The 18,259-nt window shown below is 37.9% G+C and overlaps 1 protein-coding gene across 1 annotated transcript in view; it reads left to right on the forward strand.

Annotated features, from left to right (window-relative positions):
• Positions 1-2,292: 2,292 nt before the first annotated feature.
• HCN1 (hyperpolarization activated cyclic nucleotide gated potassium channel 1) overlaps positions 2,293-18,259 on the forward strand; it is a 446,479-nt gene continuing 430,512 nt past the window's right edge. The window contains exon 1 of the mRNA XM_007961536.3: positions 2,293-4,875. Within this exon, the coding sequence (XP_007959727.1) occupies positions 4,466-4,875 (410 nt within the window). The 5' untranslated portion in view covers positions 2,293-4,465. The remainder of the gene's footprint in view (positions 4,876-18,259) is intronic.

Consider the following 18,259-nt stretch of genomic DNA (forward strand, 5'->3'; position numbering starts at 1 on the left):
CTAAACTTTGAAAACATTTGTTGCTTTGGTCGCCATGGAGAAAACTAATAATACATACTTTTTTTATTGTTTGTCTTAAAGTAAGTAAGTTGCTTTACTGGTTACCAAGAATGACTGTATATTGCTGGTGAGTTGTTTGGTTTGGTTGGTTTGCTTTCTTTTTATTTTATTTTATTTTATTTTTATTTGACTTTAAGTTCTGGGATACATGTGCAGAACGTTCAGGTTTGTTACATAGGTATACATGTGCCATGGTGGTTTGCTGCACCTATCAACCTGTCATCTAGGTTTTAAGCCCCTCATGCACTAGGTATTTGTCCTAATGCTCTCCCTCCCTTTGCCTCCCAGCCCTTAACAGGCCCTGGTGTGTAATGTTCCCCTCCCTGTGTCCATGGAATCATCAAATTTTGCTTGAAACTTAAAATCAATTTTGGAAGGAGCACCATGTTTATAATATTGAGACTTTATGGACAAAGTATATAGCTAATTTATTTAAATATTTTTATGCCCTTTATCAAAATAAATGTTTATTAAACTATGGATCACAGACATTTCTTGTTAAATTTATTATTATGTAGTTTTCATTTTTAGTTGCAATTGTGAAAAACAATCATTGTTCTTTATATTGCCTTAATGGTTATTGCCGATGCTTAGGAAAAATGTTAATTTTTGCATGTTTACTAAAGTAACCAAAAGTTGATACCAACTTCCCAGCTTCTACTCTTAGTTACGATGATTATCCAGTTGATTATTTTGGGTTTTCAGGAGACAATATTATCAATTAAAAATAACATGCATTGTAGAAATGTTGGATATAAAGCTTGTTCCGACTTTAACAGCTTTAATGTTTCATATTAAACATGATGTTGGTGTGGCTTTCCAGATAATCAGATTTGCCTGTGCACAAGACACCGAAAGACTGTGAGGTTGTCTGTGAGGAACTTTTTTTTTTTCACTGTTCCTTACTACTGTCTTCTTAAACAGATGTTCTTATTTTATTTCCTTACATATGTAATATGTTTGTAACATATTACTCTGCCCTACTAAGAGGACCAAAATGTCTTATCCCTTAAATCTTTAAGTTTCACTGAGATTTTCCAATAAACCGTCAAACTTCAAGTCATCAATCTATCCTTTGTGTTTCATTTCACATGTGCTAGCATCTGCTGCATGGAGATTTTATTTTAGATTCATATCAATCTTCTGCTGCTGTCTGCAACTTGATCTTAAGCAGAGTATTAAAGGAGACAGGGAACATTTCAGGAGATGCACAATTCTTGTATATATTGAACAGCACCCATTACAACTACTGATGAGATATTCTCCTGAAATTAATTCACACTCGATATTCTCTAATGTGTCCTCAGAAATCAGATTCCTATAAAATACTAGGCACTTTGACATACTGAACATCTAATGACAGAGAGTCAACATGATGGTAGTCTTATTTTTTTTTTTTTTTTTTTTTTTTTTTTTTTTTTTTGAGACGGCGTCTCACTCTGCCGCCCAGGATGGAGGGCAGTGGCCGGATCTTAGCTCACTGCAAGCTCCGCCTCCCGGGTTTACGCCATTCTCCTGCCTCAGCCTGGTAGTCTTATTTCTAAGATGTCTTTAAAATAAACACTCTCATTTAGCTCGCTAGATTTTCGCTTGAGATAGTTTATCAATGAACTGATGCAAAGACAAGCTAAGAAGAAAGTATTCTGAAGTTTCAAGATTCTCTCTGTCTCTTCCTCTATCATTGATTCCGTTCTTTTATTGCTTTCACTTTGTCTCAATCTTCTTGAGAGTTCATTCTTCTTCCAAAGAAAACTTAAATTCCATATTCTAAACAACTTTAAATCAACACTCTGAAAAGTAAAGAAACAAGACTTTTTATATTGCTGACAACTTTAAGTTAATGCATTGATTTAATATACACATTCTCAAATTTTAAAGAAAATGTATTTTTTGAGATTTTGAATAAATAAAATATGGCCTAAAAGCTATACTTGGAACAACCAATGACTTGTGATCTTTTTAAGACATTTCTTAGTTCTATTTTGAGATCTTGTTTTTCAGTGATTCTGTCATATCAGTTTAGTACAAACCTTGAAACTCAGAAAAACTTTTACTAAAATAACTGCCTGGTCATGAGTAAGATTAAGTTGCAATAGAACAAACAGAGAGATTGTCTAAAAGAAAAGCAAAACTTACTTAAACTCAGCATAACATTTCAGATGGTACATTTTTACATTATTATAAAATTTAAAATTTATGTTAAAATATACATTGTCACACTCATGACTGAAAATAGAGGGATTGAGGAAGCATGCAGAATGGGAGAAAAGTAGGGAAACATCTTTAGTCTAATAAAGAAAAGCTGCCTGAGTAATCGGGTCTTTAAGCAGAACTGTGCTTTGGACAGTGTTTGTTTTTATCCATTCCCGTGGCTTCCTTCTGCCCTCAGCACCTGGTATCCTTATCTGACCTCTTGGATTTCCCAAGTAGAGAAAGGTCTCCATTTTGACAGATGAGAACTCTGTATTTTCATATTTTTCCTATTTCTTACCATTAAAATTTGGCCATCTATACTTATTTTTAGGGTTCTGGTATATGATTAGTTGAAAACAGATGGTGTCTGAGTCAGGACATAGCTCCGTGAAAAAAGGAGATTTAGCAGAAGCTATGGTAAGGAGAATGGTAGGGAAATCTTACAGAATTGCAACAGATTTAGGCCTAATGGCTCGTTTCTGCTTCCCTCTGCTCTTTTCTCTGTTCTCTGCCTCCTTTCTCAGCCTTTGTTAACTCCTTTCTCAGCCTTTGTTAACTCCTAAGGAAGGCATCCAATTGTCTTCCTTTGTCTTTATCCTTGCTTCCCTCATTGTTAATTGGCTTCAACACTGTTTAATTTTTCAGAAAAATGCCTTGATTAGCCTCACTCATTATTTTTTTTTTTTTCCTCATGATAGGTCACTAGTTGCCAGCCTGACATACATTCCCTCCTTGAGTGCTTGCCCCTTCTCCACAATATGCGGCTTGAGTTAACAGGAACCCAGGGGATCTGGGACTCTTGGCAGGGTAAGATTTCCTTTGAAGAGGCTGTGGGCAGGGAGGTAATGCTTGTATCTGAAACAGATGTTTTGGGACATTCGGGAGTCTTGAAGCTCTTCAGACCCAGGGGCTGCCCTGCTCAGTGACTGGTGGGTTTGGCAGCACATTTTGCTTCCTTTAGGTAATCCAGTGGGTTTCAGAGATGCAGAAGGAATAAGAGGAAACGGATAATGCTTTCCTCAGCATCAGTACCACGCTTGTAAGCTTCCCTTACAAATGTTCCCCTCTTCTGAAATGGTAATGACATTCTGACAAGAGATTCCAAGATGTCTTGACATCCTAGCGTTATGTCGGTGAACACTGACCGACATACACATCCCTTGGTATGTTTCATTGATTATGTAACTTATCTAAAAAGATAGGTCAGCTCAGGCGAGGCCTCCCTCACACACTTTTCTTTCTTGGTGGCTGATAGACCTGCTTGCATGTGTATTGATACGAATGGCCTTGGAAAGAAAGAAATCCCGTCCCCTGTTTAAAGAACTCTGCAAGAATTAACAAGGATAAGTGTAAGGAGGTCAGTTGTCTGTCCCCAGGTGCAGAACCTTAATCTGAAAAGCCCCAAGCAGCTGGTTACCTAGGATTACACAGACCTGGTAGCTTCTGCCCTCTGCCTCTCTCTCTAGTACACACGCGCACGCACACACACACGCACACTTTCCCTGGTACTTGTGACATGTATTTTCCATTGTCAAACTTTACTTTCTTTTGGACATTTGGTTTTGCACGTGAATTGTTGGCATGCATAGTCAGCTCGTCCCCTTTTCCCCATCTGTATCGTTATTCAAACAGGCATTCAGACAATGTCTTCATAAGTTTAAGATGTTTGTTTGTTTTGGACCAACACACACTCGCTAGTTCAGTCTTCCTCTCCTCTCTCCCCTCTCCCCGCTCTCTCATGCAAACATACACCGAGTCTTTCTCCACGTGTACCAATGAATGTTTCCTCCGCGGGCTTCTGAGTTCAATGTCACGCTGGGCAGAAGTGGAGCAAGAGTAACGAGCATGTGTAGAGTGCGGACGGGGGGCGGGAGACCCTTTCTGGCCAGCAGAGGGCAGCCGAGGGGAGGCGCTGGGGCTCGAGGGCTGAGCCGAGCTGAGCCTCGCCTAGCTCTGGCAGCCTCAGCCTCAGCACCAGCCGCGCCGGAGCCAGGAGCGCAGCCACTGAGGGCAGCGGCGGCGGCGGGAGCCAGGCGCGCAGCAAGGACCGGCGCGGGCGGGAAGCAGCAGCAGCCGCCGCCGCCGCCGCCGCGACGGGCAGCTAGGCTCGCCGGCAGCCGGCTCGGGCCCCTACCCTCTCGGCTACGTGTCCCCGGCGCCGGGCGGCCGGCGAGTCTGGAGCCCGCGCCGTCGCCGGCCGCGTCCTCCGGGCATGGAAGGAGGTGGCAAGCCCAACTCTTCGTCTAACAGCCGGGACGATGGCAACAGCGTCTTCCCCGCCAAGGCGTCCGCGACGGGCGCGGGGCCGGCCGCGGCCGAGAAACGCTTGGGCACCCCGCCGGGGGGCGGCGGGGCCGGCGCGAAGGAGCACGGCAACTCCGTGTGCTTCAAGGTGGACGGCGGCGGCGGAGGCGGCGGCGAGGAGCCGGCTGGGGGCTTTGAGGACGCCGAGGGGCCCCGGCGGCAGTACGGCTTCATGCAGAGGCAGTTCACCTCCATGCTGCAACCCGGAGTCAACAAATTCTCCCTCCGCATGTTTGGGAGCCAGAAGGCGGTGGAAAAGGAGCAGGAAAGGGTTAAAACTGCAGGCTTCTGGATTATCCACCCTTACAGTGATTTCAGGTGAGGGTTCCCGGTCGCCGCCCCACCCTCCCTTCAGGCGCGCCCTCAAACGCGCTTCCCTGCCCTGGGAGGGGGGCGCCCCGTGGACTCGGAGGGCGGGCCGGGGGTGGCGCTGCCGGCGGCGTCGGCTAGGGCTGAGCAGGCTCCACTCGGCGCCTCCCGGTAGTTTCCACCCAGGAAGGGCCGGGAGGATGTGCTCCTGTTGTCCGGGAATCCCGGACGGGCTCTCCTCCTCGGCCTCCTGAACTTCGGGAACAGATCAGGGAAGGATGGAGGCCACGGTGACCGCCCTGGGAGGAGGCGAAGTTGTACCAGGGAAACTTTTACTTCAGAGACGAGAGTGTGAGGAAGCGGGCAACCACCCTTCCTCGCGCGGCTCCCTGAAGTGTGGTCTCAACCAAGAGGGAAAAGGAGGCTTCTGGGGCTCTGGAGAAGGCGGGGTAACCGGAGACAGCGATTCATACGCCTGAGCAGTTCCTGTCAGCGCTTGCCCCGGGGAGTGTGTTTAGTCTGTTTTTCTTTATAGCCGCTGGGTATCCTGGCTGTGTTTTCTCAGGAACAGCGGCCGGCAGGCAAGAGAAGGGCAATTTGCACTTGGATGGTCCCCAACGTGAGGTCTCACCAAAGCCAGGCGCTTCCAAGCAGGGCGGGAGCGAGGCAGGAAGCCTGTAGTCCCCGAAACGGAGAGAGGGGGCGTTGCCAGAGCCCCCTTCCTGGAAATAGAGCGGCACCCTTTCTTGACCTTGACTGCAAATCTCTTTCAAAAATCTCTTTCACATCCCTCAGCTCGGGAAGGAGGACAGAAACGCTGTCAGAAGGAAAACTCCGCTTTAGAGAATTAAAATTAAGACGTTTTCTGATCTTATTTGTCGCCCAAGTATTCGTTCGGTGATAAGCATGTTTAGAGATTGTCAAATGAAGGTCGTGTAGTAGATCCTCTTATTAGCGTGCGCACAGTTATCTTAGCTCCTGAACAAGGCTGGACTTTCCATTTTAAAATCCAGAACTAGTAACTCTTAATAACTCAGGGTAATATTTATTTATTTGGCCGAACTCATTCGAAAAGAAAAAAAAGATCAACTAAAGGAGTATGTGCATATACTAAGCATTCTTTATAGGATAAATGCAGCAGTGTAAACCAGCCTTGGAATTAGTTTAGAAACTAAGGGAAATTATCACCAACTCCATGCTTTAACGGGAGCTGTCCACAGTTCTGATTGACATTAGCTGTGAAAAAACTCACAGTCCCGCCACACAAAGCCTCATAGTGACTGTCTTTGCCTTCTTTGAGATGTTTGTCGTCTGAGAAATCCGTAGCCTCTGTGATCTATGCATAGAGTGAATGGATTTTAGAAAGTGTATAATTTTAAGGTACTTATTTGTAAAAACACAGCAAAGTCTAAAAGAGAATTTATAAAACCTAATGAAGTTTATAGTCTAAGAGTTTGATTGAAAAATGTTCATATTAAAGAGATGTAATAAATAATCAAACCGGTTTCCTCCAGTAGGAAGATAGGGAAGCAAACTTATAAATGACCCTATTCTAAGATGTGTAAGGTTGTCGTGTTCTTTAAAGTTTTAAAGGTGGGAATCAAGTATAGAATATTATCCCTTCCTCAGTCCCCAATGGAAATATAGTTCACCTCATTTTAAAATTTTTAAATGAAAATAATTTACATGAAAACAGCCTCCAGTCTTAATAGCAAAAATAAATGGGGTATTTCCAGAAATGTATGAGGTTCAATATTAACATGCAAAAGTGCTGAACTTTTAACATGTAACTTCACTCAATAAAATGATTACATATGAAGCTTTTATTTCTTCAGCAATGTGAAAAGGACTATCCCTTTTCAAAATATCATACATCAAATAATTAAACTTTTTCCCACTTACTAAATAAAAACATAGGGCCGCTTTTCAGGAATTAGAATAGTGTCCAAAAGTCTTTTGAATGAATGGAATTACAGGATTCTCCTTATTTTCCCAAGGAAATCTTCTGAGACAAAATATCTCTTTAATAAAAACATTGTTACTGAACAAAGGAACTAATTGAAATCAGGTGATGATTTAATTTTTATTATTCATTTCAAAGAAATGGGAAATGATTAAAACGTGAGCTAATACTCTAAACTCCAGTGTGGAGAGTTTGGAATATTTGACTTTCCCTCGTATAAATGGAAAAAAGGACATGTCAGGCGCAAATTAAGCAATTAGAATTATTTAGATCTTTTAAAACTGAAAGATACCTGAAAAAATAGATTTTAAAACAGAATTACAATATACACTGGTGTTCTAAAACAAACTAGAAAAATAATCATGTACTTGTTTTCATTCAGAATATATTTACATCTTATTATTTCATTAATGTTTTTGTATGATCTCAAAGTTTTTGTATGATTTACATAAGATTTTCTAAAATCTATAACATGTCAAGATAATGTAATGAAAAAACAAAAATATGAAAGACAACATTCCAGCAGTATTTTTTTTCTACAGGAAAAGCAATGTGTGAGTAATTTCCAACAGATACTAGAAATGTTTGTGGTCATGATCTAGCCTTTACTTTAGGCCCTTTTCTGAGGGTTCTTTCAGAGGGGTGCTTTACTACAGTTCCTAAAATGCCAAACTTAAGTTCATTAATTATGTAACAACTGAGTGAGTGACACTTAAGAGTAATTTCCATGAAGAGTGGGGAGATAGTGCAAATGAAGATATCCAGAGGATTCTTTTCCTTGACACTTTTAATAAGCCTTTGCATGGCCAGAGAAGTTTACTATGCTCTTACTCCAGGGCATGTTGTGACTTTAACACTGTTTCTAGTTTCCCTTCTCAGGATAATTTTTAAGACTGATAGCTTTCTACTTTATTTACCTCAAGGGACTGTGCTCCCACTGAGACTTTCAGAGAACTACCTAGTACCTCTTTTCCCCGCCAGAGCCCAAGAGTGCTGTTGCTGTGTCTGGCAGGTAGTTTTCTCTACCCCTGGTGTAAGTAGGGCAGAGATGCTGCATTTACCTTTTTCCTCAGGAAAAAGGATGATAATAAAAACCTTCAGAGAATAAAAAAGAGTCAAATAGTATCAGATACTGTTTGAAATAACTGGGTGGAAGCTACAGAATTTAGTAAACACAACAAGCTCATGTTTTTGTTTATACTGTGGTATATAAGCACCCAAACTAGGGAAAATAGGGATAGTTACTTAAAAACAAATGTAGCTCGATTTTTCTGTAGTGACAGCATGGTCTTACTCTTATTGAATTTCATGTGAACAACACACAGACACATTTAATTTGGAGGTTAAATATGATTTTAAAAAATTCATGGTGATTTTATATTAATTAGCTAGAATTTTACTATGGTTAAAAAGTGATGCTCAGCAAGCATGGTGCTTCCACAGCCAATTGATAGTTATGATATAATCATTTAAATAGATTCAAAGAATATTTAGAATACTTTTGTGGATGATTTTTATTATGCAAGCAATTTATCTTGGAAGAATTTATCACCAGACCATTTGCCATTTTAGGGATTCTGTCATTATTTTGTTCCATCATGCTTACACAAAGGGACTTTTAAAAAGAATGCTCCTCTTCTATATATATTGCAGCCAATATCTTGCTCCTCATAATGGAGGCAGTTTTGTATCTTGACTTCTTACTTTTTTTTCCATTTCTTTTCATCATTAGTATGAGTGTGTGAAAAGCTTACTGTGTTATAAGTACCCAAGGACTCTAGAGATGGGAGTTACTTCCTGAAGATACTTTCACTTCCGGTCTTCTATCTCTGCTTTGGATTGCAGCCACAACTGCACTGATACCAGAGATCACTGATGTGTTCATTAGGGAAGGGAGGCTTCACCAATATTATACAGTTCATCATAGAACATTTGCTTCCAGGAGCTTCTCACAAGAAAACAGTTCAACCTTCTGAGGTTTAAAGACTAATTAGCCTACTGTTACATTTTCTTTGTGCTGAACACTCTGTATTCTGCCAGCAATGCTTCTTTTATTTGCTTTTCTTATCAACATAGCCAAAATTAACCATAAGAATTTATTGTTTTTTCTATATTAGGTGAACCTTTTTGTGCTTTGTTAAGTTCAGTTACATTTTTCTTAATGGCTTTAGGAACTGTTAGACATAATGTGAAATTTCTTCAAAGATTTAAAGGTGTGAATTTATTTAGTTACTTTTTCTTAGTATACATGTAAGTTATGCAATTTTAATTTTTAGCAAATGTTTCACTGTTGCATTTAGTAGATATGATTTATACTATTAAATTATTATAAGATGGTTTTCATTTTTTTCTGAGCAACTTTCCCTTTAAACCTGCTTTTGGGGTATGATTACAAATTGAGAATCAGTGAAGAGGTACACTTTACCAATCATATTTAATTATGTGGACTTGGATTTATGAACGTGCCTGTTGAATAATGAAAGAAATTTAAATGCACTGGAAAGATACATTACTTGTTATTTGTATCATAGGTTCATTTATCTACTTGATCAAAAACCACAAACCAAAACAACATCACCACCAAAAAGCAAGATAAATAGTCTTTGTAATTCTGCATTATTATACTCAGTGCACCTATGTCCTACAGTGAGCAGGAAGCCAGCAGAATGCATTTAGAATGATTTTCAGGTGAGAATCTTATTCTGAATATAATTCTTGTGTTTAGCAGATAATTCACTTCATTATTTAGAAACAACAATTGGGCTCAGGAAAAGGACTTTCAAATAGAGTCTCGTATAAGTACAGTGCAAATTATTGCAGATGATTAGCACTACACGAAGAGTACTGAGCATTTGCAGGGTCTGTGACAAATTTTCATTTTATCATTTTGTGTAAAGAAGTAACAAACCATGAATTAGGCTGACACTATGTATTTTAGTTGTAGAAATAGTGATAATAAAGAAAAAAGTCTGCCTGCACTAAGAAAATTACATTTTCTCTAAGTACTTTTCTTCTAAAAATAATTTTCTTTGTGAAGGCATCTGGATGTACAACTTACCATTAGTTTTATAGATAAAAAATCAGGATTCCTGGTGCATCCCGGAATTTTATGTTTTTGCAAAATAAACCTTCATGGCTCTGTTAATTCTATTTGTATATATGTGCTACAGAAACTATTCAAGGGACACCTATATATGTAGAAGAATATATATAGAAGTAAAGAATATATATAGAAGTTGATTATTTTTGACTTGAGTGTTTATCTGATACATTTTGCCCAACTTTGATAAAATTGATTTCATGACTCTTTCAAGTTATGTTAGTTAATTTTCTCATAGTATTTTTCTATTTTGTCTAATAGTTGACCACTCAGTTAAAGCAAAGAGGCAACATTACTCATACCTTAAATTTACAACTTATAATTTTATTTGTATAAACCTAATTTTATTTTCAGGTCACTAGCTGTAACTCTAAAAACATAAGGCTAATTTTATATATAAACAAAGTTAGTAATTTATAAATTTTAGACTATCAGCTTTGTTGTATACAGTTATTCAGTATTTTTAAAAGTGCCACAGCAAACATCTTTGCACCTTACTCTTCATTATGTTTTGGCTAAACTTCAGGGAATGGAATGACTGCCTATGAACATTCTAGAGATTCTATACATATTAATTTGACCAATTAATATTGCTTCCAGTTTACAGATTTCTTAAAATGACAAGAATAATGTAGGTTCTCCAAGGTTGACATTCCTGTTACGATATTTACAGTCTGTTTTGGGACAGAAAGTGTAACCTGTCCTCCATTTCATTCAACATAGAGTGACAAGAGTGATCTTTAAAAAGCAAATCTAATAATATTGTTATGCTCTTTAAAACCCTTTAGTAACCTCCTGTTACTCTTAGACTACATTTGACAAACTTTCTTTGAGCTTCAAGACCCTGCATAATGTCAGCCTATATATGCAGCCTCATCACATGCCACTCATTCCAGCACTGTGTTCCAGCCACTTGGGTAAATTTTTAGCTCCTAGAACAACCTGAGTTCTCTCCTGCAACTAAGATTTTAATGTGATATTACTCCCATGCTTGAAATACTCTTTTCACTTTTTATCACTCCACATAACTAGTTTCTACTCATCTTTTAGGTTTCCATTTAATCATTGTGCCCACACTTATTTTTCTATCTAGGCTTTCTGTTCAGCAGAATTTATAATTATTTTTATATGTGTCCCTTCCCTGGAATTTAAGCCATGCTAACTTAAGAATCTTACTCAGTTTTACATTCCCAATGTTGTAAAAAAGTTCTTGCCAAACTTTCTTAGAGGCTTCATTTTTTTTTTTCTTCAACTTTTATTTTAAGTTCAGGGGTAAATGTGTAGGATGTGCAGGTTTGTTAAATGGGTAAACATGTGCCATGGTAGTTTGCTGCACAGATTATCCCATCACCTAAGTATTACATTCAGATATGGTTTTTTTTTAACAACTTTTTTGAGATGAAATTCATATACCATACAATTCACCCATTTAAAGTAGGCAATTCAGTGTTTTCTAGTAAGTTCACAGTTATGCAGCCATCACCACAAACAATTTTAGAATATTTTATCATCCCAAGAAGAAACCCCATATGCATTAGCACTCACTTTCTCTCATCTCCCACCCTCCCGCTCAGCCTTAAGCAACCAACCGCTAATCCACTCTCTGTCTCTGTAGATTTTTGCTTATTCTGAATATTTTATATCAGTGAAATCATGCAATATATAGTCTTTTGTTATTGGCTTCTTTCACTTAGCATAATGTTTTTTCAAGGTTCATTCATGTTGTTACCTGAATCAGTACTTTATTCATTTCCTTGTTTAAAAACATTCCATTTTATGAATATACTACCTTTAATTTATTCATTTATCAGCTGATGGACATCTGAGTTGTTTCTGCTTTTTGGCTATTGTAAATACTGCTGATGTGAATATTCTCATACAAGTTTTTGTGCAGAGATGTTTTCATTTCTCTTCGGAGTGAAATTTCTGGGTCATCATAACAGACCTGTAATAAATATTTATTGACTGAATGGACAAAGAATTATTCTCCAACCAGGTCATGAGCACATTTAATTTTAGAGTTGATAAATTCAGATGAAAACTCTTCTTTTTTCCTACAGTAATACCTGGCATCTACTTCCCACTGGCACGTGCAAGTATGTGCCCCAACTATTACATTTCCCTGCCCAATACACAGATGAGTAAATGAAACTGAAGAAGAGTTATGTAGCATGAACATGGTGACATAGATAGATAGTAAGAACTGGGCCAGGAATTCAGTTCTTATGAATATTAATTTTGTCACTTCAGCTCTTTTACATAATAAGAAACAAGGCTGCCAGTATAAATAATTCTCCAAACCTTCTGGGACACATGATGGATTGAACCTAATCATTTGTACTTCCTCCCTCTTGAAGTCACTCCAAAATAATATGAAAAAGCACAGATACATTGGTAAGTAGAAGAAAGAGGAGACATCAGAGAATATAGATCTCAAGCACATTTGTAAGATGGGAAGTTAATAGAGAAATTATTCCACTTCCAGAATCCTTCACCCATTGAAATCCAGAAGAATTCAGGACTTGGAAGTGCCAGTTATGAAATAGTTCCAGGAAAGCCAGACTGAAAACAGAATTAAATAAGGGTTTCCTTAGTGAATACAAAACTCCCTGTGCTGACGTTAGGATGCTTGGAGCCAGGTCTGTTTTTCTCAATCAGGAAACTGGAGAAAATACCTCCAAAGGAGACATTTCAAAATCTTCAGATAAAAAATCATGTTTATTGCTTAATCACCCTGCAAAAACTCCGCATGTGTACATTGAGGCTGTAATTATATTTTTGGTATGGCATTGGTTAATATGTAACTGAAAGCAAAAGATAACCAGACATTTGAGAAAAGTCTCATAGGCAACACTAAATCAAACAGAGAAAGACTAAATCAAACAGCCAAAGAAGGTCCAGAGGGATGGGATAAGGAGAAATGACAGTATTATAAAAAATGCTCCACAAATGGTATCTTCATAAATATTTTATCTGTACAATAAGAACATGTTGCTATGGAAAATATGGCAAGAAATTTAAAAAACAGCTCTTGGATGAACTGTGTTAGCAGATAAAGTCTAGGAAGTCTATCAGAATTAGAGCAAAAAGACAAAAGGGAATAAGAAATATAAGAAAATATAGCAAAATCAACAACTAATTTATAAGGTCAAAATTTACCATAAGGTATTCTAGAATGATAAAAAAAGAGTGAAAAGGGACATATGGAATTAATAGAGACATTTTCGATAAAATTTTCCATATAGCAGCAACTGAAATGTCTGTTCTGAGGAACTCATGGAATACTTAGCATCATGAAAGAAAAAGACTATCCAAGGATCATTACACAGAAGCTTTACAACACCATCGAATAAGCAACAAATAAACAAATGACTAAGACTTTTCAAAGAAAAAGTTACATACTAAGAAGTGGGAATAATACTTTAAGTTAAATGACAATGTAACAATGTCTACAAAATTCTGAGAGAAAGTAATCTCGATAAGAAATCCATACCTTGCCATAATACAAAGTTTAAATAAAGATAATCAGAAATTAAGAACTCTAGTATTAACTACTCATGTACCCTTTCTTAGAAAGTTACTAGATGACATGTTCCTGCAAAACAAGAAATTACGCCAAACAACATGAAGATATAGAAGCTAGGAAATGGGCTTTAACACAGAGAAACCTGAAGTCCTAGGAGTATCCCAGAATAGCTAGTCTTGAAAGAAACCAGTCCAGACTGGGGCAGGAAAGCAAAGCGTTCTGGAGGAAGGCCTTCAGGGTAGGAAAAACAAATAGATGGATATCAGCACTTGATAAATAATGTTATTAGGTGTTCGAGAGATCATTTGGAACAAGATATTGATGACTTTCATATAAATATTTGTAGAGTACATTGGATACAAGTAAATAAACAAAAGACCTTTATTAACTCCAGAATGATCTAAAGATGTATATAAAAGGGAAATGAATCACAGTTCCTTGCTTGGTTCAGCAGTGCCTAATGCTTATTTGGTAATAATAATGTAAACAAATTGACTGTTTTAAATAAAGTTTGCGGTGCAATTATTCTAGGATGGTGGGAGGGCAGGAGAAACGTAAATGTGGTTTGGGTGATGTAAGAAAGCTAAGTCCTTGTCTTCCACAGTTGGAAACTAATGAATAGTATTTAAAATTGATAAATTAATTTCTCTTTGAAATATGAACTAAACACTAAAAGAAACAATTATGGTGGTTGAATTTGGAAAGTGATATGTAGGGGTAAAAGGAAAAGGGAGAGGCTTATATGTTCTCCTTATAATCCTTCATGCTGTTTTGCTTTAAAAAAAAAAAAAAAAAAGACTATGGGCATATATTATTTTGAGGTAACAGTGTTGGGAACTGTTTAGGTCAGAATCCAAGCTTCACCACGTTAGTAACTGGACCTCAATTTTCTCAATTATAATATGAGGAAAAATATATATATATAAAATTTGTGGGGTATATAGTATATATAGTGTGTATATATACTATATATGCAATATAAACATTTCTATATATGTAGCGCTTAGAAGTTATGCTCTGCATTTAATGCTATTTTAAGAGTTAGTTATTTTTATGAAAGTAAAATTAAAACAGAATTAAGGCAAGTTAGTTGTTTGAAAAATTAAATATTCTCTAAGTACATACTCTAACCGTTTCCATAAATACTGAAGAAAAAATATATATGAAGGAAGGGCCATGTAAATGGTGTGCTGCTGTTTCCTTTTTACCTTCATGCAAGCCCTGGCAGCAGGAGCCCTGATGTGCAATGACATATTTTATGTATGCTATGTGAAATTGGTCTAGTCATGAGGCACTTAGCATTGGAAAACTGTGGTTTTTTTTTTTTTTTGAGATGGAGTTTCGTTCTTGTTGCCCAGGCTGGAGTGCAATAGCACGATCTTGGCTCACCTCTACCTCCGCCTCCTGGGTTCAAGCGATTCTCCTGCCTCTGCCTCCCAAGTAGCTGGGATTACAGGCATGTGCCACCATGCTCGGCTAATTTTGTATTTTTATTAGAGACAGGTTTTTCCATGTTGGTCAAGCTGATCTCAAACTCCTGACCTCAGGTGATCCACCCTCCTCGGCCTCCTAAAGTGCTAACGTTACAGGTGTGAGACACCGCGCCCGGCCAGAAAACTTTTAATATATCCTATTTCTGCAAAATTTTCCAGTTTAATCTCTTTAGTTGGTATAGAATGCTACAGTATTGAACATTTGGAAATAGCTTTTAGGGAAAATTATAATCGCATTCATTGGGCTGCATGTGCTACTTTCTGTTCATCTTTATTTTCATCAGAAAATGGCATAGTTAAACCATTTGGGATGTTATTTCAAATCAGCTAAGTATTATATATGAGGCAAATAAGATGAGTTATAAATTGATAAATCTTTCATTTTCTTTTTTATTGTCATGTTTAACAGTCTTTAAAAACTGTTATTTAGAAATATAATTATTTCTAATTAGATACGTAAAAGAATTTGAGAAATACTATAAATTTGACAGAATTAAAAAAAAGATCTTTGTGATATCATTTCTAGAGCAGTTGTCACTTAATCACGCTTGCAGAATGTTTTATCTTTGTTTTATTAAAAAGACAATGCACCTTATTAAAATTTACATTACCTAGGTTGTTTGAGGAACATGAGCAGAGACTGAAAAATGAATATTTAAAGTTATTTGATTAGTTTTTTGTTTGTTTGTTTTTTGAGACAGAGTCTTGCTTTGTTACCCCAGGTGGAGTGCAGTGGCATGATCTCGGCTCACTACAACCTCCGCCTCCTGGATTCAAACTATTCTCTTTCCTCAGCCTCCCGAGTAACTGGAATTACAGACGTGCACCACCACACCTACCTAATTTTTGTATTTTTAGTAGAGATGGGGTTTTACCATGTTGGTCAGACTGGTCTCGAACTCCTGACCTCAAGCAATCCACCCACCTTGGCCTCCCAAAGTGCTGCGTTTACAGGCGTGAGCCACCATGCCTGGCCTATTTGATTAGCTTTTAAAGGGAGAACAACTGTTCCTTATTTTTCCTATAGAATAGTCATTCTCTGTTTAAATAGTACTTTTTAAAAAATTGTCTTTTTTTCTAAACAATAAATTTGATATTTATCCTGAAATCCATGTAAGTGAATTAGAATGGAAAGTTTGGAGACCTGTATTTTCTGTGATCTGGATATATATCTAATGTATAAAAAGCAGAAATACATGCTAGAAGCACCAAGTTATGGTTGAATAAGTATTGCACAATATAAATAATCCCATAATTCTATTGGCTATAATTACTAATTATACAAATCATTCATGGTTAGCCATTTGTGTTAGTGATTCTATGTTTGAAAACTCATATAATACTTCACAGATCACATTAAAGCTATTGACACTCTGACCTGTGTATTTATTTATAATATTTTGCCTATAATTTCAAAGATTTGTAGTTTCCTTGAAGCACATTTATTTTTGGAACCCAAGTTAAGACTTCCTGAACTATCTAATATTGTCATGCAGAAATAGAGACACTAAAAACAGTGTATGGAAGATTCAAAGATACGGAATTTTGGTTGGGCAAGCTATTTAAGAATTATAGCTGAAGCTGGGCCAGGCATGGTGGCTCATGCCTGTAATCCTAGCACTTTGGGAGGCTGAGCCGGGCAGATCGCTTGAGCTCAGGAGTTTAAGACCAGTCTGGGCAACATGGCGAGACCCCGTCTCTACAAAAAATACAAAAATTAGGCAGGCATGGAGATGCATGCCTGTAGTCCCAGCAACTTGGGATGCTGGGGCGGGAGGATCACTTGATCCCAGGAGATTGAGGCTTCAGTGAGCCAAGACGAAGCCACTGCACTCCATCCAGGCTAGATGACAGTGAAACCCTGTGTCTATATATATATATATATATACACACACACACACACACACACACACATTTTCAATATATTGGTATAAAGTAGGCACTTAACAAATTTGAATAAAGAGACTTTTAGCAATATTATGCTTAACTTTGGTTTTTATATATAATTTCCAACAACCCTTTTCCCTATGTGCCCTCTAAAAAACAATAATTTAGTGTGGACATTTAATCTGCATTTTATTCCTTCACAGAAACATGCATTTGGAAATAAGATTCAAAGCCATTACAATTAAATAAATGCATGTTTCTATGAGCTCCTTTTACTATAATGCTTGATTTTATGTAGTTTTTAAAATTGGGATTATATATACCCCAATTTTTCATATATATGTATGATATCTTGTTGTCTTAGTTCTTTTGAGCTGCTGTAAGAAAATACCATAGACTGCATGGATTATAAACAACATAAATTTATTTCTCACGGTTCTGGAGGCTGGAAAGTGCAAGATCAAGGTGCTGGTTTATTTGCTGTCTGGTGAGAGTCTGTTTGTCACAAATGGCTGTCTTTTCACTATAAGCTAGCAAGGTGGAAGGGGTGAGGGATCTCTTATGAGGGCACCAAATCCATTCATGAGGGTTCTATCCTCATGACCTAATCACCTCCCAAAAGCCCCTCCTTCCAACACCACTATCATGTGGGTTAGGATATAAACATATGGGCTGGGCGCGGTGGCTCACACCTGTAATCACAGCACTCTGGGAGGCCGATGCGGGTGGATCACGAGGTCAGGAGATGGAGACCATCCTGGCTAATATTCTGAAACCCGCCTCTACTAAAAACCAAAAAATTAGCCGGGCGTGGTAGCGGGTACCTGGCGTGGTGGCGGGCACCTGTAGTCCCAGCTACTCCAGAGGCTGAGGGAGGAGAATGGCGTGAACCTGGGAGGCGGAGCTTGCAGTGAGCCCAGATCTCCCCACTGCACTCCAGCCTGGGCAACAGAGCGAGACTCCGTCTCAGGAGGAAGAAAAAAAAAAAAATGGATTTCAACATATGAATTTTAGAGTGACATAAACATTCTATCTATTGTATCTGGCATGGCTCTTCTTTCACAGCCCTGTAAAAACTATTTAAATGTCATTGCCTTTAGAATCAGTGCTATCTTAATCAAAATAAAGTTGAGAATGTATCCCTTTGGGCAATGACATTTAGAAAGAATTACATTACTTTTAGGTATGTATTATTTATTTTCTGTTCCACTTTGCCAAATTGTGCTATTTGATTTAACAGTGCACCTTTAAAACCCTGTTGTACAGGGATGGAAAGTTAACATTATGTCCCTGAAGATTTAATTAATAAAATGTCGTGTCGATATTTTGAAAAATGATTTTTTTTTTAATTTTAACTTTTTGGTGACCAGGATTTTTTTATAGTGTTTACCAAATTTTCAGTGAAGAAATAATATTCCGATGAA

Source organism: Chlorocebus sabaeus, chromosome 4 (genome assembly GCF_047675955.1).
Source record: "Chlorocebus sabaeus isolate Y175 chromosome 4, mChlSab1.0.hap1, whole genome shotgun sequence".
Classification (NCBI taxonomy): Eukaryota; Metazoa; Chordata; class Mammalia; order Primates; family Cercopithecidae; genus Chlorocebus; species Chlorocebus sabaeus.